At 42.4% G+C, this 23,202-nt stretch overlaps 2 protein-coding genes across 3 annotated transcripts in view; one reads left to right on the forward strand and one right to left on the reverse strand.

The window, feature by feature from the left end:
• Positions 1-2,925: 2,925 nt before the first annotated feature.
• On the reverse strand, positions 2,926-13,020 carry PSMG4 (proteasome assembly chaperone 4). Its single transcript, XM_063451776.1, has 3 exons — positions 12,839-13,020; positions 3,919-3,994; positions 2,926-3,388 (listed from the first exon to the last, which is right to left on the reverse strand). Exons 1-3 carry the CDS (start codon positions 12,998-13,000, stop codon positions 3,267-3,269), a joined length of 360 nt encoding a protein of 119 aa, XP_063307846.1. The 5' UTR covers positions 13,001-13,020; the 3' UTR covers positions 2,926-3,266.
• Positions 13,021-13,368: 348 nt separating this feature from the next.
• ACD (ACD shelterin complex subunit and telomerase recruitment factor) overlaps positions 13,369-23,202 on the forward strand; it is a 53,482-nt gene continuing 43,648 nt past the window's right edge. The window contains exons 1-4 of one of the 2 annotated variants that reach the window (XM_063451774.1): positions 13,369-13,428; positions 18,039-18,163; positions 19,799-19,923; positions 22,180-22,270. In XM_063451774.1, the coding sequence (XP_063307844.1) occupies positions 18,056-18,163; positions 19,799-19,923; positions 22,180-22,270 (324 nt within the window). In that variant the 5' untranslated portion in view covers positions 13,369-13,428; positions 18,039-18,055. The remainder of the gene's footprint in view (positions 13,429-18,038; positions 18,164-19,798; positions 19,924-22,179; positions 22,271-23,202) is intronic. The other variant, XM_063451775.1, reaches the window with a different exon arrangement.

Genomic DNA, 23,202 nt, shown 5'->3' on the forward strand with positions numbered 1-23,202 from the left:
AGTCGGACACACACACTAACAAACACACACAGTCGGACACACACACACTAACAAACACACACAGTCGGACACACACACACTAACAGACACACACAGTGAGATACACACACTAACAAACACACACAGTCTGACACACACACTAACAGACACACACAGTGAGACACACACACTAACAAACACACACAGTCGGACACACACACACTAACAAACACACACAGTCAGACACACACACTAACAAACACACACAGTCGGACACACACACTAACAGACACACACAGTGAGACACACACTAACAAACACACAGTCTGACACACACACTAACAGACACACTGTGAGACACACACACTAACAAACACACACAGTCGGACACACACACACTAACAGACACACACTGTCGGACACACAGTCAGACACACACTGTCGGACACACAGTCAGACACACACACTAACAGACACACACACACTAACAGACACACACACTAACAAACACACACACACTAACAGACACACACAGTGAGACACACACACTAACAAACACACACAGTCTGACACACACACTAACAGACACACACAGTGAGACACACACACTAACAAACACACACAGTCGGACACACACACTAACAGACACACACAGTGAGACACACACACTAACAAACACACACAGTCGGACACACACACTAACAAACACACACAGTCGGACACACACACTAACAAACACACACAGTCGGACACACACACACTAACAAACACACACAGTCAGACACACACACTAACAAACACACACAGTCGGACACACACACACTAACAAACACACACAGTCAGACACACACACTAACAAACACACACAGTCGGACACACACACAGTGAGACACACACTAACAAACACACACTAACAGACACACACAGTGAGACACACACACTAACAAACACACACAGTCGGACACACACACACTAACAGACACACACTGTCGGACACACAGTCAGACACACACTGTCGGACACACAGTCAGACACACACACTAACAGACACACACACACTAACAGACACACACACACTATCAGACACACACACACTAACACACACACTATCAGACACACACACTAACAGACACACACACACTAACAGACACACACACAGTCAGAGACACACACACACACACACTCACATTAACACATTTTTTTTTTTTTTTTAATTTACTCCCCCTCCCCTACCTTTGGGAATGCTGGGGGTGTTCTCCAATTCCCTGGTGGTCAAGTGGCTGCAGGACGGCACTGGCGGGCAGGCTGGGCGGCCGGCGAGGGAGCTCTTCCCCTGAGCTCTCTGCTCAGCTCCCTCGCGCGCCGCCCGCAGAGTGAGGCTGGGAGGCGGAGCCGGAATATGACGTTATATTCCGGCTCCCAGTCTCACTCTGCGGGCGGCGCGCGAGGGAGCTGAGCAGAGAGCTGAGCAGAGAGCTCAGGGGAAGAGCTCCCTCGCCGGCCGCCCAGCAACCAGCCCAGCATGTCTGTTAGCCGCAAGGCTAACAGGACATTTGCCTTGGGCATTTGGGGGCGGCGTTTTTTGCCGCCCCCTGGAAAATGCCGCCCAAGGCAAATGCCTTGTTTGCCTCGCGGCTAATACGCCCCTGGCTGCGGCCTATACCTTGTTGCAGCCTGGTGTTTCCCTGGCAGGAGAAGCGGACGATTTCCACGTCGGGGGGTCACCAAAGCTTTACCTCATGCAAATAGTCTGAGCCACTGGGGGTTATCCCAGCCTTCACCAAGCAATCGCTTACCCCTGCACTGCTCCAGGGCGACTCTCGTGAAGGTGCCCTCCAGTTGGTCTATCCAAGATGGATGACAGCAACATAAGCTATGTGGGTGAGGGTGTTTGTCAGGGTGCTGGTAGTGTGCTGTGTGTGTTTGTTAGGGTACTGTAAGTGTGTTGTGTGGGTGTCGTGTTTGTGAGGGTGCTGTATGTGTGTAGATGCTGTGTGTGTTAGTGTGCGGGTGCTGTATGTGTGTGTGCTGTATGTTTGGAGGGATTGTGGGGGTGGAGATGGGGGCAGATTAGTAAATATCCCCCCCCCCCCTCCCTTCTTACCTTATGTAGGGAGGTGGGAATCCTTGCTGCCATGTGCCATCCCTGGTGATCCTGCGGGGCTAGAGTTCACTCTCGCGAGAGGAACCCTGGGGGAGCTGCTGGCTAGAGCTCCCCGGGTCCTCTCCTGCCTCCATGCTGCTGTGGGCCGGTGAGGTAGATCTTTGACCTCCCCACCGGCCCATGGAGGCTTAGAGCGGATAGCGCCGGCTCTGCATGAGCCAACAGGGGAGATATCCCCTGCCGGTCTCAATCCATAGGCGTGCCCCGGGGATTAGGGTGTGCCCAGGCACACGCCTATGGCTGGTTTGCCTATCATGTGCCCCTTCACTTGGTACTCAAGTCAAAGCTCTCTACCGGAGCTCAATATTTAAATACCTTGGTGGTCCCAACCTTCTGTAGTTTATATTGTGTAGTCAGTCAACCTAGCTGAATATCTTATATCACTATTGCCCTGACTCACAAATGTTGACTCTAGTCTATTATGTTTCCCTCTATATAAAATGTGCACCACTCATGACATACTTTGTTCTGACAATGCAATTTCTATGTCTATTTTTCCCTATGAATATGTCTATATAAGTGTGTTTGTCTAACAATGCACAAAGAAAATAATTTAAAAAAGATAAATTAAAAAAAAAAAAAAAAAAAAAATCGGTTATGGAGACTTTTGCACATAGAAGGGATCTCCCAACGTGTAAATAATAGGGCTGACAATTGGACAAGCCTTTATCTTTAAAATGTTCTTAGTTGTACTGCTCAGTAAGATCACATTCTGTAGTGCACCTAATCTTATTTTACACTGTGATTGTATAATGTGTTTTCCTCCACACTGACCACAACGATTCATTTGAACAATTCTTTATTAAAATATATTTAAAAAAAATCTTGTCTCTTAAGTCAAACTGTTATGAGTGATTAACGAGACTGTATTTAGAAACATTCCCAGAGGAAAAGTATGATCTCCCATACACTTAAATAGGGATTAAATTAGTCAGATCTTGGCTACTTCTGGTCTTTCCTGTGTTTTACAGCCCTTTCTGGGGGAAACAGTATACATTGTTACAGTCAGCTCAACTTTGTGGTTTCTATTGGATCTGACCAACGTCTACTGCTTTGGAATCCAAACCACCACAGAGAAAATTGCAATATCGAGGCCTTCCTTTCACAAACGGCAAAGTGACAATCAAAATTTATCAGGAAAGGCTTCCATTTCCTCTTTGATCCGTTTCTCTATCCGCAACATGAGTTGGCTGTCATTATTTGGGATATTGATGCTGGCAAATACCTGTTTTGTAGTCTTCTTGGCTGTAAGACAAAATACAAACATTAAACCACAGCATCAATGTCAGCCCTTTCATAACAATCATGGCAGCTGCAGTAAAGGGTTTAACAGAACCTAATTATAAAGATTAGCATATGTTTCCAGGGGATTTATCCCAAACAACCAAGATGGGAGAAGATAGAAAAAGGTTCTCTCATCTCTATATATGATATCATTGGGTAACCACCCAATTATTATGAAGACATCCAGTAAAGACTAAGTAACTACAAATAAAAGTTGTGGAAACATTTGAACTGTTCATTCAACTATCAGTAAATGGTATGTTACCCTTATTCCATAAGATGTGCTTTTGGAGCTGCTAAGTCTATACTGGATCTGTCCAGCAAATACCTATGGGATAAACTGGAACACTGACTGCTTGACATTTATATGATCATTGTGACTAAATGTAAGTGAACCCTGTAGACACGTTTCCATCATCTAATAGAAACATCTCATGATGTCAATATATGACAGACAGGTCAAACACAAGTAAAGGATAACCCATACAAACCTAATCTCTGTGCAAAGGAGCATGAAGTGGTGTCTGATTTATCGCCAAGGAGCAATGTAGATAATGGGACTGTGTCCTAAAAGTGAAGAACAGAGATTTTTGATTTCTTTAGTCAGCATATAGAAAAATACACAAAATTAAAAGAAGAATTGGATTTTTACTTAAAGGAGCAGTCTAGGATCCTTAACCACTACAAGCCCACTACTGACATACTCCACTAAGAAATGGTGTTAAAATATGGATGACATTGATTTAACAAACATGGAAATGCGACATGCACAAGGGAAATGCACAAAACAGTCAAGCTGCAAAAATTAACTAATCTAGGTAATTTTTCCTTGAGTTTACAGTTCCCTCCTAAATTATCTGTAATTGCAGGTTTGTTGAATTAAATTAAGGCTTTCGCCCACATTAGTGAGAAATTCACCAGCCGTTCAGAGATTATGATAGGGAACTAAAATGACCAATTTGGGTATGTTCTGCAAGCACATCCTAGGTTTTTATCTTACATGTAAACCTAGTCAGGAGCCAAAATGAAAATTTTAGGAGCCAGGACAAAACTACTATTTTATAATGTACTGGGCCACATGCTGTTGCCTTGGTTATGGTACTAACAGGCTGCTGTGGGTGCTGCCCCCCTTGGTCAGTGGCATACACACAACCCATGGGGCCCCGGTGCGAAAACTGATCCGTGGGCCCCCCCGCGCGCTTACTCTGCGCGGGCTGGGGCCGCAACACATGGCGGCGGCACCAGGTCGCAGGGCTGCGACCTGTGTGACCGCGGTATGTACGCCAGTGCATGCATAAACACATACACTTAAAGGACCACTACAGACACCCAGATCACATCAGCTCAATGAAGTGGTCTGGGTGCCAGGTCTCTGGTTTTAACCCTGCAGCTGAAAACATAGCAGTTTCAGAGAAACTGCTATGTTTCACTGAGGGTGATCCAGTCTCTAGTGGCTGTCTCATTGACAGCCGCTAGAGGATTGTCTGCGATTCTCACTGTGAAAATCACAGTGAGAAGACGCTGAACGTTCATAGGAAAGCATTGAGTAATGCTTTCCTATGGGCGGTTTGAATGCGCGCGTAGCTCTTGCCACGCATGCGCATTCGGAGCTGAGAGGCGGATCGGGGCGGAGAGATTCCCAGCGCCAAGGGAATCCGGCGCTGGAGAAAGGCAAGTGCTTAAGACACACACACACACACTCTCATGAACAGACGCGCACATTTACTGACAGACACACACTCAGTAACAGACACACACACTCACACACTCCAACACTCACACTAACTCACTCACACACTAACTCACACACTCACTCACACACTCACTCACTCACTCACACACTCACTCACACACTCACTCACTCACACACTCACTCACACACTCACTCACACACTCACTCACTCACACACTCACTCACTCACTCACACACTCACTAACACACTCACTAACACACTCACTAACACACTCACTAACACACTCACTAACTCTAACACACTCACACACACTCACACACACTCACACACACTCACACTCACTAACACACTCACTAACACTCACTCTAACACACTCACTAACACACTCACTAACACACTCACTAACACACTCACTCTAACACACACTCACACTCACTAACTCTAACACACTCTCACACACACTCAAACACACACTCAAACACACACTCACACTCTCACTCTAACACACACTCACACTCTCACTCTAACACACACACACACTCTAACACACACACACTCTCACTCTAACACACACACACTCTAACACACACTCACACTCTAACACACACTCACACTCTAACACACACTCACACACTAACACACACTCACACACTAACATACACTCACACACACAAACACTTTTTTTTTAATCCCCCCAGCCTCCTTACCTGTGGGAGAGCTGAGGGGATTCCCTGGGGTCCAGTGGTGTCACCCGGCTGGCGGGCGCGCGAGGGAGCACTGTCTCCTGGGTGCTTCCTCTTCAGCTCCCTCGCGCACCGCAATGATACCGGAGCCGGAAGATGACGTCATCTTCCGGCTCCGGTATCAGTGCGGTGCGCGAGGGAGCTGAAGAGGAAGCACTCAGGAGACAGTGCTCCCTCGCGCGCCCGCAGGACCGGCCAGCCGGGTGACTACAGGGCCAGCCTCGGGGGGCCCTGAGGTGGCCGGCTCCTGGGCCCCCCAGGAGAAGAGGCTGGCCCAGTGACCTACATACCTGGGTCGCAGGGCGGCCGGGCCGGGCCCGGTCGCAGCCGCGACCCCTGCGACCCCGGTATGTACGCCACTGCCCTTGGTTATTTTTTTTAATGGTTTGAACCTGGGCCCAACTGGAACTGCCATTCTGCTAGAGGTGGTGTTCCACTTCTGCATTAGCAATAACCGTTTTAGTCATATTTGGGCAGCAGTAATAGACTGAGTGCATCAGCTGGCAGGTTCAGATATTTAATGTCATCCAAATATAAATAAGATTGATACTGCTAATGCAAATCTCAACCATTCCCAGTTAAAGCAGCACTGCCCAACTCCTAAATAAGTATAAGTAGGGACAGTCTGCGGAGGATGCCCCGGTCTTTTGTGATCTTCCAAAGATGTCAGTGTTGTACTCTCACGCATGATGAAAGGCCATGAGCTAAAGAGGACTGGCTGGAAGAAGATGGTGGCGACCAGGTGGGAAGGTTCAGGTAATTAAAACTCACCCACTGTACTAAAACTAGAGGGGATTTTGCAAATTATGCAGAGACCTTGCCCCAAACAGTGACAGAGCTACTTTAAATAATTGGAAAATGGGATTACCCAGAATCAGGGGATACAGCTGCAGCCTTCCATTACCATACTGACCACAATATGATCCAGTTGTTATGGTTTGTGTCGTGACCCAATATCATTTTCCCTACAAATTGTTTACTGTAGTGTCATTGCTTTCTCCAGTGCAACAGAGACTACCCCTGATACTGCTATATTTTTTTTTTTTTTTTTTTTTTTTTTTGAGGAGTGTTACAAAAGTGAATTCAATATGGAAATATATTACACGTTAAGAATGGGGACATACTAAAAGGAATGACAGATTGGAATGCCCATAGACTTTAACAAGGCAGTGGAATGCCCATATACAATAATGGAAGGAAAAGGAATGCCCATATACAATAATGGAAGGAAAAGGAATGCCCATAGAGAATAATGGAAACAAAATATTTCAATTAGAGGCAAAACTATTAGACATATGAAATACATATTTTGCAGGCTCACTTTCCAGGATCAGTGGCAATTTTTAAAATTGAGATTAAGTGGGATTATCAATGTTTTCTATAGAATGACAATGGTAATGGCTAAAGAGAATGCCCATAGAGTATACTGGGAAGAAAAATGAACACTAATTTGCAAGCAAATCTGTGTTATGTAGTAAATTTATCTTTACCACAGGTGTTCCCCAAGTGCAGCAGCAGATTGTAAAATTCAAAGTAATTGGGATTTTATTAAAGACACGGAGGCGAGTATTATGCATTCGTTCTCTTTATTTTACTCCCAGCAACAAGAAAGTATGAGAGAATCATAGAAAAAAAACATAACAATAGCATAGTAACACCGACACCAATCAGGATCCAATACTGTCCATATGGGTGTGGTGCTCCTTGACTCCTCCTCTTTCTTGCTGCTCCCTCAGACCAATTAAATACTCCATCTCTTGCTAATCCTTGAGTGTCATACATATATGTGTATTTTTTGTGCAGATTTATGTATGGTGTATGTTTATTGTTCACTAATTACTACTGTTTTATAAAGTCCTGCTGGTGCCTGGGAGTGCTGCCTATTGAGGTCTCTGGGACCCTTTTTTTTTTCTTCCTGGGTATTTCTTCAACACTTTCCTGTCCCTGCACGGTCAGCCCCATTGGTGGTGCAGCTGGGCTACCTAACTGCTTACTGTGAGTGTCTGCGGTCTGGTCAGCAATTTCGTACGGTCCACGCATGTGTGATCGGTCAGACAGGCGGTTTTCCAATTTCTACCTGCCGCGCATGCGCAATTCACGCGGCGGCCATCTTTGGTTTCTGACGCCGCGTGTGTATACTTTCACTCGCTGCACCCATTTTGATTGCGTTTTCGGCGGTTCGTTGTAAAAGGTGGATAACGGCTTCTCCTACCCTCCTGGCGCACTCTCAGACCCATACTGTGCTTTATTGCTGTTCAAATTGTAAGTGTTGGTGTGGAGGATTACTCTATCCTGACACCTTTTGTTCTTAAGCCTTAGCTAGGATTGTTTTCCCTACAGGTCACTGTAGGTACTGTTACCTAACCCTTGAGCTACCTGCTAGTAGCATTGATTTATTGGGCCTAGTAAATTTGACCCCGAGTGTGATTGGGAGTATCTTTCCCTGTGGGCAGATAGTGATTGCAAATGCTATGATGCAGGATCAGACTGAGAGACCCGCAGGTTCAGTGTGTCCCACACCAGGGGTTCCCCCCTCAGGCAGGGATAGTAGAGATGACAATCCCTCCTCGGCACAATCCATCAACAAGGCTTTGGCCTCCGCGATGGGGGTAATGTCGTCTTCTATCACACATTCAATAGCCCAAGCATTGCTGCAGACTCAGGGTAGTGGCCCTCAGGGCACACAAAATCCAAGAACCACTAATGTGCACAACCGGGACGCAAAGCTTTGGTTAAAAGCAGACATACTATTTCCCCTCCAGAACTGCAGGTTTGGCCTGTACTTAATGACACGCCTCAGGCTGTCGAAGATGGCGCGATACCACTGCGCAATAGAGCCCCATGCCGGGCAAAATCGGCCAGTTTGTGGAAGCGGGCACATGCCCATGAGGACTTGTTGTCCAGTACCACCACTTCAAAATGGAGGGTATACATTGCCTTCGGGACATCCTGCTACCATCAGATTGGATGGTCACACTAGATTGACGGGATGCTCATCTGACAATCCCTGTCGCGGAAGCACATCCAGACCTACTGCAGTTTCAGTGGCAAAGAACGAAGTGGAGGTTTGTTTGTCTGCCATTTAGCCTGTCCTCTGCTCCATGGTGCTTCACAAAGGTACTGAAGACGGTGATTGCCTTCCTTCGCACACAAAGGGTCAGATTAATCATTTACCTGGACGATATCCTTCTCCTTTCTCAGTCTCAATCCCAACTACATGTTCACTTGTCTTGGACGACCCACCTTCTCTAAAACTTAGGATTCTTGGTGAATTGGGAGAAATCAGTCCTTCTACCCTCCCAATGCATGGAATTTCTGGGATTTCAGGTGGACTCTGTACAACAGAGGTTGTGTCTACCCAAAGACAAAAATGATTTCGATCAAGAAAGAGATCAGACGACTGCATCATACGACCATATCCCTCAGACAACTTGCGAGGATCATAGGACTAATGGCATCGTCCATACAAGCTTTCTTCCCGGGCCCATGACATTATCGTGCCCTACAAAGACTCAAAGCCTCGTATCTGCGCTCCGGACACTCGTACGAAATCTGTGTTACGCTGGACGAAGACTCCAGAGAGGAGTTGACATGGTGGTTAGCCCACATGGAGGCGTGGAACGGACGGGCAATATTTGGGTCTACACCAGATCTGATCATAGAGTCGGACGCCAGCTTACACGGCTGGAGTACGCATTGCGGGTCAGTTTCCACCAGTGGTCCAACGAAGAAACGTTGCTACACATCAACTGCCTAGAACTGCTAGCGGCATCCTTTGCCATTTGCAGCATGACTCCCTCAGGCATCTCATGCTCTATCCTAATCAAGATGGACAAAGTCTCAGCGGTGCGTTATATCAACCACCTAGGAGGAACAAAATCGAACATTCTAGCAGTAATGGCTCAAGAATTTTGGCATTAGTGTCTGAAACACAGCATATCGGTAGTAGCAGAATATATCCCAGGACGAGACAATGCAAAGGCGGATTGGAATTCTCTATACCTTCGAGATTCAGAGGATTGGCATCTCCACCCAATAATTTTCCAACGTCTCTCTCGACTTTGGGGGCCTTTCCACATAGATATCTTTGCGTCTCGGCTGAATGCCCAATTTCCTCAGTTCTTCAGTTGGAGACCGGACCCAGATGCTCTGGCGACAGATGCATTCTTACAAGACTAGAGCAAGGGGAGGAATTATGCTTTTCCACCTTTCAACCTAATCTCTCGGACCCTCGCATTCCTTCGATATTCCAAGGGGACCCTGGTTCTGATAACCCCGATATGTAGGGTACAACCTTGGTTCCCACAATTATTGGAAATGTTGATAGACTTTCCACGTATATTTCAGGACATGCCCTACCTTCAGACCAATCCAGAGGGAGTAAGTCACGAGTTGATCGACCAGGATCTACTTCATCTGATGGCAAGGCTCATTTCAGGAGATCATGGAATCTCGAGGATGTTTCGCAGCCAACACTCCAGGTACCAGACGTTCTTACGGGTCGGCTTGGAGAAAGTGGACTGATTGGTGTGTGGGACAATCGGTGGATCCCATATCAGCTCCTGTGAAATCAATCTTGCAATTTCTGACTGCTTTTCGAAAAGGGAACAGCTTTTCATACTATAAACCTGTACAGATCAGCTATATCAGTGAGACATATGGGTTTAGATGGTACTCCAATTGGTAAACATGCCCTCATCTGTCGTTTGCTCAAAGGCATCCGGTTTTCTCGCCCCCTCAGGCTTGATATTCTTCGTTTTGGGATGTTAATGTGATTTAAATTTTCTCTTGGCCCTTGAATCACGAACTTTCGCTTAAACAATTATCAGCCAAGCTGTTGATGCTGTTTTGTTTACATTCATGTAAACATGTTGCTGATGTCAGAGCGCTGGACTGGCAAGCACGCATTTTTGTTCCGAACGGAGTATCCTTTAATGTTTCACGTAGGAAAAAATCCGTGACTAAGGAGGTTTTTTACCCATCATTTCCAGACAACCCAAAACTGTGCCCAGTATTATGTCTTAAGGAATATGAGCGCCATACGATCTCGCTCCGTTCAAATCACCTCCATCCATTAGTCATCTCCTTTCGAGTGCCACATCTACCAGTATCTACTCCTACTTTAGCTCGTTGGATCAAGTGATTATTGTCCATGGCAGACATAGACACATTGTTTTCTTCCCACTCCATTTGTGGGGCTATGGCTTCTAAGGCTTCCATGATAGGTTGTAGATTGGAAGACATCTACATTTCGTAATTTCTATTTTCGTCTGGCGCAGCATATTTCCAGTATGGTGGTTGCTCAGCTTTAAAATATCATAATAGGAGCCTCCGTGTCTTTAATAAAATTACCAGATTTTACTATTAACATGATGCGATTATTCTCACCCACCCTACCTGTGTTGGTGTTTAATTTACAGGTCATTTATTGGGCCTTTTGGATGACACAACATGGTAGGTACATGTCATACATGACACGCAGGTGGGTAATGTATCCAAAAAATATAACTTATATGATACTTTTATCGATTGACTAACATGGTTGATGAGTTTGATGGTAGTGAACCAACAGTCTCAAGGTTTCGATATTACCATATATTTTCTTCTCTTTTGGCTTGAATATACCTTCAAGAGTTGGCGGTTGAAGCTGTACTTAGTTGAATTGCCGGATGTGTGTGTGTGTTTCGGGAGTTCGAGTTTTTTTTGTTGGAATACTTTGGACCCTACAATAATGGTTTTTGGGATCTACACAGAAAGAGGAGGAGTCAAGAAGCACCACACCCATATGGACAGTATTGGATCCTGATTGGTGCCAGTGTTACTATGCTATTGTTATGTTTTTTTCTATGATTCTATCATACTTCCTTTCTTGCTGCTGGGAGTAAATAAAGAAAGAATGCATAATACTCGCCTCCGTGTCATTAATAAAATCATGACTTTACGTCATATTAATAGTAAAATCTGGTAATTATAGCGCTTTTCTATGGGATGACAGGTAAATGATACAATGGAATGCCCATAGAATATAATGGGAAGCAATATGTGACTTGGAATCTGAACCGTGAAACATATGAAAAATCTTTTCCTGGCATACTCTCCAAGTTCAGTATCAATTTTTTGACATGGAGATTAAATGGGATTATCAAATGTTTTCTATGAAATGAAAAGGGTGAACGACTAAAGCGAATGCCCATAGAGTATAATGGGAAGTCAAATATACCATTTGCATGCAAATTTGTGTAATGTAGCAAATTCATCTTTACCACCACAGGTGTTCTCCAAGTACAGTAGCAGATTGCAAACATTTTAAAATTGAAAATTGGTTCCTATACAAATAAAGCTCCACTTAAAGGACCACTATAGTCACCCAGACCACTTCAGCTCAATGAAGTGGTCTGGGTGCCAGGTCCCCCAGGTTTTAACCCTTCAGATGTAAACATAGCAGTTTCAGAGAAACTGCTATGTTTACATTGCAGGGTTAAGCCAACCTCTAGTGGCTGTCTTGCGGACAGCCGCTAGAGGTGCTTCTGAGTCGCATCCAACGTAAAGGAACATCCATAGGAAAGCATTAAGAAATGCTTTCCTATAGACTGTTTGGTAATATACATTTTTTGTATATTTTTTTGAATTGCTGCACATGCGCATTCCGCACTTGGGAGCCGACATCGGTGGGGGAGGAGAGATCACCAGCGCAGAGAGAGCTCGGCGCTGGATAAAGGTAAGTGGCTGAAGGGGCCAAGGGAGGGGGGCCATGAGGGTGGGGGGTCCTAAGGATGATATAAGTTTGTTTTCCTGACACTATAGTGATCCTTTAAGTCCCTCCAAGCACCAGCACTACAATTTTGCATCATTCCAAATGTTATGGTGCAGAGTGTAAATATTTGTAATGGAGTTTAAATAAATTGAATGCAGTTAATTTCTGTCTACTAAGTCCTTTAACTGAAACTAGTAATGACTGACTATAAGAAACTCACAAATCTGCTGCCCATAGCTACAGCCATATTGCTGAGTGTGGCTGATATTCCGACCCAGAGGAAGAAGCAGTCCTGCATGGCCATCACATGGAAATGGACAGTCTGCTCACTGAACCTCTCACTGAAATTGTGCACAGAGATGCTGCGAGGTGCAGGCTCCATGATGCGTCAAAACCGTAACCTGGCCGGCGCACAGAAGTGACGTCACACAGCAACGCTTATTTATTTTTTTCCGCCCGGAGCTAACTACGGTGGGCTGGAGGTCCATGCTTACTTAGTGTTGGTTTTAATTAAGAAAAATAAGGTTAAAAAACAGGAAACATAATTATTCGCCCAGCACAGACCTGGCGCTAAACATGAATATTGGACTTGACACGGTTTATATATTGACAGTTATATGTTTGTTATTGGAGCCATATACTGGCTCCACCAACATGGCTGCACGAGAGTCTGTCTGTGTATTTACAGCTCGGGCTGGCTGTGAGGCGCGCCTGTGTGACGTCACACCCTGGAAAGCGCTCCCTAGTCTGCGTCAAATTACATGATGTAAGAAGAGTGCGTCAGTGTCCAGTTATCCTGTGAGTGTAAGTGTCCTCGGGCTCAGTTATCACACTTACATCAGACCCCCCTCCCCCCTCAGCTCTATGTGCAGGTCACACCGGGTACAGGCCGGCTGACAGTGCTACATGTATTGCTGTAATATATAATAATAATAACATGGAATAAATGTCAGTTTAGGAACTCTGAGTCCCTTATAATCATACTATAATCATATTAAATGCTCCCATTTTATGTTAAGAGAAGTAAGAGCGTTAGCTGTGTGAAATGATATTTTATATCCCGAGAATTCCATGATTAGAACATTTCTACACACTGTGAGCACATTGTAATGGGATGGGCGGACTGCAGGCCAGAATACATCCGTTCAATCAATAATATTGTCCTGCAATAAAGCCAAATATCACACATTTTATGAATATAATTAGATACGGTATATGCAAACTATGCTAAGTTCAAGGTCTGATGTAATCAGGGTATGTCACTGTGTGACAAGGTAGAAATAACTAAACAACTGTAACCTTCTATGGAAAAGAAAGGTAATTACCTTGCAGGTGTACCATGCAGCATACTAACATGAGAATGGAGTGTAGATGTATTTTAATGTGATTTCATCGTAGGTAGGCATTTACCAATAATGGGGAACAAATGACCAAAAACTGAACAAAATAATCCCAAGAGGTGGGAGTAACAGTAACAGGAAGTTCTTTATTTTGTCTCATGTTTATTGATATTGTTTTGTTGGGTTTTTCCCCAGTGTTTTGGCTTGATATGATTTCTTTGTATTTCAGTATCATAATAAGCATATTTGTAACCATAGCACTGTAATGGGTCAAGTTCTCCACTGGCAGACTTGACATCATGTTGTAACAGCTTCTTGTTTTCTCCTCTCTTTATATCCTAAAAAAAACACGCTTTTTTGGGTATTCTTGAGGAAATCAAAATATTTAGTCATGGACTGAGTTCCAAGGCAAAACAGCAACAGGGTTTCCACTTAGGTGAGAATTGAAGGTGAATTCAAAGTGAATTTATCTTTTAAGGCCAAAGTAGTTGAATTGGAAGCATAGCTGACTTAGAGAAGTTTCCTAGTTCGGTTGTTATGACCTAGAATTTGATATTCACTTTGGTTAATTTAAAGTAAACGGTAGCTGAAAAAAGGAAATAGATACTGTATTAGTAGAAAACGGGGGTGGAAGGAGGGCTGCGTCACATATAGATGAGCAACTGATCACTAGATACAATTATAGATAAACAAGGATATGTGAGCACACCAAAATACAACTATCACCACTTAAGGCTGTACTCCAGAATGGCAACTACTGGACAAAACTGATATGGATCAGATAAATCATCCAGGGATCGTTAAAGGGAAACTCCAGTGCCAGGAAAACAATCCATTTTCCTGGCACTGCAGGACCCCTCTCCCTCCCAGCCCCCAATCCCCGGTTTCTGAAGGGGTGAAAACCCCTTCAGTTACTTACCAGAGGCAGCGACGATGTCCCACATCGCTGCTTCTTCCTCCGCGCTGCTCGTCCCTCTGATTGCGTCGGCCGGTGGGTGAGACTGATCCCGTCCGCCGGCCGGGGAGACCTAATTGCTGCGCATTAGCGCTCCCCATAGGAAAGCATTAAAAATGCATTGAAAATGCTTTCCTATGGGGAAATGAGCGATGCTGGAGGTTCTCACACAGCGTGAGGACGTCCAGCGACACTCTAGCACAGGTTTCCTGTGCTAGAAACCAGGAAGTGCCCTCTAGTGGCTGTCTACTAGACAGCCACTGGAGGTGGAGTTAACCCTGCAAGGTAATTATTGCAGTTTATAAAAAACTGCAATAATTACACTTGCAGGGTTAAGAGTAGTGGGAGTTGGCACCCAGACCACTCCAATGGGCAGAAATGGTCTGGGTGCCTGGAGTGTCCCTTTAAGACTGATATAAAATAACAATGAAATCAATCAGATATGAAATGCATAATACAAAATGTATTTACACAGAATAATAAAAAAACTGATAATGATACAGTTAAAATTAAATGTATCACACAAACAGCAATAATGTGATCCAGTTTTGTCTAAGGTGTCTAAAAAAACACCTTAGACAAAACTGGGTAATCCTTAAATCCTGGACTGGTAGGTGTGCCTTGAGGACTGGGTTGGGAAACACTGCTTTAAATAATCACTTTAGTAAATAAGCCTGCTAAGGTTATAGTACCCAAACTGGAAACATAGCTGACTGTGATAATTTTTCTAGTTCATCTACTTTGACCTTAAATTTGTATTGCCAGCAATTGCCATTTTGGTAAATAACCCTGAATCTGTCTTATTCTTATAATCCTTCAAATCGTGGAGGTAAAATAGAAGAGAAATATACAAATGGATGCATTTATTAATTTCCCCCTGCAGTTTACATGAGTGTCAGCACCAGAGGGGTGGAGAGTAAGTCAGAGTTACAACAGACCCTGGTGTCTAGTCTAGTGGTAATGAAGCAAGGACTACTCCATACTGCTACCTCAGTCAGCGGAAGAGGTTGCTGGGATATCACTTCACACCCACTACCTATATTGGCCACGTGGCATATCATTATTATTGTGATGCTCTAGATCTGAATAACAAGGCTGCTGTGAGAAGAAGCAATGGCATTGTGGAAAATATAACAAAACCTAGAATCTTTACAAAATACTTATTTTGAGTGGGTTGGAAATTCACTAAAATTCCAACCCCCGTCTAGAGATATACCGAGATAAATAGGGACTACTTTCTCTTTTTTTCTACTCCGCCTAACTCTCTTAAATTCAGTGCGAAGTCAAAGTGTCGATCACGACAGGCGTCACCAGTGAAGGGAATTGGCTGTGTCCATAGAGGATCTGTCCGGATCCTCCATGGACCTTAGTGCTGTACTCTTGCACATGAGCCAGAGTACAGCAGTGACATTGGAGTGGGCTGAACAAGATGGCCATGCCCGCGAGGGACAAGTACAGGTAAGTAAGTATCACCCTTAAATCTCCCAGCCACCGGACTCCCAGCGGCATTGTCACCCTCGGGTGTCTGTAAATTTGGGAAAGTTCGCCAAAGGTGACAATACTGCTTTTAAAATTTAAATTCAATTCTCACTTTGTATAACCCTGCTAGTATAGCTCTGTCCTAATACCACTCAATTGCATTTTAATACCACTCAATATGTTCACAGGCAGTTTAATATCCATATCACAGCTTACAGAACGGAGCTTCCAGTCGTCAGTGGAGAGTAGACGTGTTGAGCCCTGCAACAATTGTCCAAACCCTGTTTGGAGAAAGTGTGCATATGTTATGTTAATAATTTGTCTTTAACTATATCGTTTGTCATTAAGTGCTGAAAATTGCATTTATTTGTTTAGCATCTGCTTCGTTAGATGAAATCGCAATACCTTATGAAAACAATTGGGGAGTAAGGCAGATGTTGAAATGTAATATATAATTTAAGATAGCTTGCAATTTTAAGATCTCAAGAGAACGTGGCATATAGTGGTAATCATTTTTTATTTTTTTTTAAAGTGAAATGATCACTTGTTTATATTCATCTGTTGATGTACAACCTATTCTCTGTTAGGTTCCTACATTTGTATTCTAATTATTAATTGTAGTGCTAGATTTATTTTGCTAGGATTCACATGCTTTAAAAAAAAAAAAAAAAAGTCTGTATACGACCATATAATTAGATTTGGTAGATGTTCAGTGTAATTTCTGAGAATAAGCAATAGTACTGCTTCCCTGGCCAAACACATCTTAGGAACTTAGCTGCATATGGTTCTGGAATATAGCTCAGACATAACTGTTTGCATCAAGTAGTTAAGTTGGAACCATGGGCATGAAATCCCTACTAAAATGTCACATGAAAACTAAAACAACAGCCTGACAGCTGACATTAAAATACATATCAGAAAGAGGGAAAAGTAATTAAAGGCGCATAAGTAGAGGAAAATAGAAGAATAGTAGAAACTATTAAGAAGACCGATAGAGTGTTATATTATCTGCCAGTGGAGAAGGTGAAAGCAAGGAATGCCCTTGTGCAGGTTAAAGGGACACTGTAGTCACCTGAACAACTTTAGCTTAATGAAGCAGTTTTGGTGTATAGAACATGCCCCTGCAGCCTCACTGCTCAATCCTCTGCCATTTAGGAGTTAAATCCCTTTGTTTATGAACCCTAGTCACACCTCCCTGCATGTGAGTTGCACAGCCTTCCATAAACACTTCCTGTAAAGAGAGCCCTATTTAGGCTTTCTTTATTGTGAGTTCTGTTTAATTAAGATTGTCTTATCCCCTGCTATGTTAATAGCCTGCTAGACCCTGCAAGAGCCTCCTGTATGTGATTAAAGTTCAATTTAGAGATTGAGATACAATTATTTAAAGTAAATTACATCTGTTTGAAAGTGAAACCAGTTTTCTTTTCATGCAGGCTCTGTCAATCATAGCCAGGGGAGGTGTGACTAGGGCTGCATAAACAGAAACAAAGTGATTTAACTCCTAAATGATAGTGAATTGAGCAGTGAAATTGCAGGGGAATGATCTATACACTAAAACTGCTTTATTTAGCTAAAGTAATTTAGGTGACTATAGTGTTCCTTTAAAGATGAAGATATATGTATTTATTATTCTTTTGTGGTTACAGCCTATAGGCAAAAAGAAATGCGTCCTCAGCACTCCATCATTGGTCACCCATGGATACTTGATGCAATTGCCAAATATGACTCTAGAAATCACAAGAACAAGCCTGTTCCTGCTCAAGTGGTTGAAGTAAGTATGTTAAAGTCAATTTGTATTTAATACTTAGTGTTCTCGATTGTAAAATTGCGCTTGGTTTAAAGTATGTAGTAAAATGTATGGAATTTGCGTCTGCCGTTTTTTTTTTTTTAAACTGAATGCATTATGTTCTCTATTCATTTATATGATTTCAAAAAAAGTGGTGGTCTATGTCCATGATTGTGTCCAATTTCATTTTGCCAACTGTAACAATATGTAACAAAGTAGCACTGTTGCTATGCATTGTGAGATGTGGTTGTTAGGGCACTGTTAATGTAAGTTACTTTATTTAAAAAGTATTTAGAATGCAAAGTAATGACTTGCTTGTCACAGTGTGCTTATGGTCTGACAAAATCACTGACTTAATCAGGCTTACACAGAAATGAAAGGCTGGGTTGGCCTTTCATTTTCAGATACTAGTGAAGTATCTTTCAGCTTATTGTCCCCTAGCCATCCTTCTCTCAATGCCAACTTTAATGGAAACAAAATGTTGTAAGTGCTCATTTGTGGAGTATATAACATGTGGGCCTGTCTATTAGCGTACTGATTTCTTCTGTATATCAGAAAATGTAAAAAATGTGGAATGTGATATATGCGGTACCAAAATATAAAAAATGTTTCACACGACTGCAGGACATGTGCAAAGTTCCTGTGGTTCCCTCAGCAGTAGACATATGCATCAAATTATAGAAAAAGCACAGTGCACAGCTTAGTTAACAAGGGCCACCTGTGAAACCCTTGGATCATTTATTGATGAGCACCAAAACACAAACATATTGGCACCCCTGTCACTTTAACAATGTACAATACATTGTACATTGAGAAAGGAAAAGGGGTCCTGAAACCTTTTTCTGATTTGGTAATCTTTAATAAATGGTCTAAGGGTCCCACAGTTTTCGATGCTTCTTCTATATATCGGAGCTAAACACACACACAGAGTTAAGTATTAATTTGTTATACATACACTTAAAGGGACACTCCAGGCACCCAGACCACTTCTGCTCATTGGAGTGGTCTGGGTGCCAACTCCCACTACCCTTAACCCTGCAAGTGTAATTATTGCAGTTTTTCATAAACTGCAATAATTACATTGCAGGGTTAACTCCACCTCTAGTGGCTGTCTACTAGACAGCCACTAGAGGGCACTTCCTGGTCCATAGCACAGGAAACCTGTGCTAGAGCGTCGCTGGACGTCCTCACGCTGTGTGAGGACCTCCAGCGTCGCTCAAAACCCCATAGGAAAGCATTGAAATGATTTTTCAATGCTTTCCTATGGGGAGACGTAATGCACATGCGCACCATTTCCGCGCATGCGCATTAGGTCTCCTCGGCCGGTGGGCGAGATCAGTCTCGCCCACCGGCCGACACAATCACAAGGAGGAGCGTCGCGGAGGAGGAGACAGCGGCAAGGGACATCGCCGCTGCCTCAGGTAAGTAACTGAAGGGGTTTTCACCAATTCAGTAACCGGGGATTGGTGGGTGGGAGGGAAAGGGACCCTCCAGTGCCAGGAAAACGGATCGTTTTCCTGGCACTGGAGTTTCCCTTTAACTGAATGGGCTATCTTATGTGCATAAAGATTAGTCATATGAAATGTATGATGCATTATGTTCCTCTCTTTATCTTGGCAGTTTGTGAAGATGCCGATCAGCTCAACAAATGATCCTGAGGATCCAGCAGCTGTTGTACATATTTCTGACAGAAAGTATTACATCCGAGCAATCATTACCAAAGAGGCACAAGAAACAATGGAAAGGTAAGTGCAAGCAGAACAATGCTGTGTCTTTAATTGTAACACTGTAAATTAGTACACTTAGGCAAAAGCAGCATACTTGTTGGTAAACCATGACTTTACTCACTGTTATATTAAACTGTGGCCAGGCACAATAGTGAGTGTGGAATTTGCTGGTCATTAATTTTACTTCCTTGAAGTTGCTGACATTTTACTCAAATTTACAGGCAGTCCAGTGTATTGCACATGTTTTTTTTCACTTGACTTCATATATGCACATGTGCAGTGTTTGCTAAGCTAAGGACTTGGTGGAAAATCTTAAATTTTTGTTTAAAAATAAAAAAAAGACCCTGTTACCTGGTGATTTGATACTTGACATGTGTTTTGTTTTTAATTTTTAATGCATTATCAATACAATGCATGAAAAGGATAGTAACATCAATGTAAAGAATATTGATGGAATATGCAAATAAATAAAATGTCAGTTTCTTTCTTCCAGCTATAAACTTCTTAAACTTTATACAATTGTTGCATTTTATGCAGGTTATTTTTTTTTTGACATATCTTATTAATGTACAGAAAAAGAGGTATAAATATTATACCAAACAAGTGGAGCGCTATAAGTAATAGAGGGATACACTCACCCCTTTAATACAATGACAATCCTGAATATTTATGCTTGAATGTACATATAAAAGGAAACAGAAAGAAAACAAAAATATATAGTTCAGACGGTTCCAAAAAGTAGACAAGTGATGGTAATAAATGGCTGAAACCACTCACATGGACGGGAGCCTATGTAATATTGGTTCCGTAAACAGATCCTTTATGCTCTTTGGGCAGCGAACACACCCCTTTGTCCCAAGTAGTGTTTGCTGCCCAAAGAGCATAAAGGATCTGTTTACAGAACCAATATTACATAGGCTCCCGTCCATGTGAGTGGTTTCAGCCATTTATTACCATCACTTGTCTACTTTTTGGAACCGTCTGCACTATATATTTTTGTTTTCTTTCTGTTTCCTTTTATATGTACATTCAAGCATAAATATTCAGGATTGTCATTGTATTAAAGGGGTGAGTGTATCCCTCTATTACGTATAGCGCTCCACTTGTTTGATATAATATTTATACCTCTTTTTCTGTATATTTATATTTTATTGTGGGTAATGGGTATTCCACTTTTAGTGTTGAGCTGCTTTTATCTTTCAGGCACTGTGTAGTTACACTCTCTATCTCCTTATAGAGATAGTTATTATATTGTCTTATTAATGTAATTTACTTTATTTAAAATGCAAAGTAATAAAGTAAAACACAGTGGCAGGGTTCTACGAATACCCGAATCCCACCGGCACACACTGAACAAACCACACACCCAACTCGCCTCGAACCGGGACACCCTACCAACCCGAAAACGGGTTCTCTCTATCCTCTCTCTTGCCCCCTTCTAGACCTACACGGCCATCCGACACTAGGATCAAGCAAAAATAACCAAAACTCACACAACTAAGACCAACGACAACAAGAGAGACCAATACCACAAACAACACACCCACGCCAACGACATAGGGGAAAACCCAAAAGGAAACTTAGGACAACATAAGCCAACCCCTGACTCTCACCATTATCCCCCACACCAAACGAAATAGACAAGAAATGAGCAAAACCGCAAATATCCCAACACTCAATGCCCACAACTAAGAGGAACAAGATATACAGACCACAAGACAGGACCAAGATACGGAAATACCTCAAGATATAAGCTGCACACCGCTATGAGAGGGCACTCCTTCCCCCACCCCTTTTACTTCTGTACCCCACCCCAAACCCTAGAAGAAACAGGAATGCAAACTAATACGAGAGCGAAAGAAAATACGGGACATGTAAATATGTTAAAGATGTTTCGGCACAACTTCCACTTGCATGTGGACAGTCAATGCACTGTGTAAAATACTTGAATGTGATGCATACCTGTACCACAAACAATATCCCCCTATTTTCGTTCTGTACCTCCACCCCGAAAACGTACACTATCTAAAATACAAAATAAAGAATAAAAAAAAAAAAAAAAACACAGTGGCAGGAAACTCTGAAAAGTAATAATTACATTAGATCTTAACCTTTTGTGTAATATCGCAAGTTACCATTCTTTAGACAGCAGATGCATTCAGTTATTAAATGCACCAAGAACATAGGACATCTTCACACATCACTGTTCTCACTGAAGCAGCTAAATACATGCTAACAGGAACTGGTTTGAATGTTTTATTTTTATATCTGCAGGGAAAGTGACCACTTTACATTAGCGCATGTAAAGAACAAAATTATCATCTTGAAAAACTACACTGTTTGCTTTACAGAGTTGGAAGATCTTGTGAGTGCTTATTGGTTTGTTTGTTTTTGTGTGTTTTCGTATTACCCAAAAAAGTCCTTTTCCCACCCTTACATACATCTCAACTAGACTAGGTGAGTGAAAATATTGCCCTGGCGAGTGGAACACCCTTATTGAGTGTGACATGGACTCTCAAGGTTTTCAGTGGCAAATAATTATTGGGTATTAGTGGAGAATTCTATAGTCTCCAAAATGCTTGTCAACGTAATATTCCTTATTCATTACGATTCTTTAACTGGTATTTTGTAGATGCTTGGTGGTAAATATATATATATATATACACACTTATATAATAAATATATATATTACCTTGTAAACAATGATATTTAAAACATGTGGTAACATATATCAGTTGTAAGAGCAGGACCATTATTACCATTGTCATTGTTAGATGTATTATATATGTCGTGATAACATGTTTATATCCATACAAATTAATTGTATGATACGTAGGACACAAAGTGCTTCTCACAGACAGTTTTATATGTATGTACTATCTTACATTTATTTTTTTTATAGTTAAATAATGTCAGTTGGGAAAAAAAAATCAAGTTCAATTTTTCACACATCACTGATGCTGATTATTGTCCAAAGGAAGATGAAATAAACTCAACTTTTGTGCAACAAAATGGAAAACTTCCTTCTTAACTCCAAAGTGAAAGTCAGATTTATTACTGGATCAACAAACTGCTAATACTATTATAGCCTTGAATATCTTGCTTTGCAAAACAAAACAAAATTATTTTTTTTCAATACTAAATCTGATGAAATAGTCTGAGTGTTAACCAAAGACTGCAGATATTACAAATGCTTCCCATCATTTGTGTGCCTTTCTTATTTGTATGTCTCTGTGTGTATATTTCTACATACAGTATCACTAATACTACGGTACTTAACTTTTGTTAGTGTTTATT

This window comes from Pelobates fuscus, chromosome 4, assembly GCF_036172605.1.
Source record: "Pelobates fuscus isolate aPelFus1 chromosome 4, aPelFus1.pri, whole genome shotgun sequence".
Taxonomy (NCBI): Eukaryota; Metazoa; Chordata; class Amphibia; order Anura; family Pelobatidae; genus Pelobates; species Pelobates fuscus.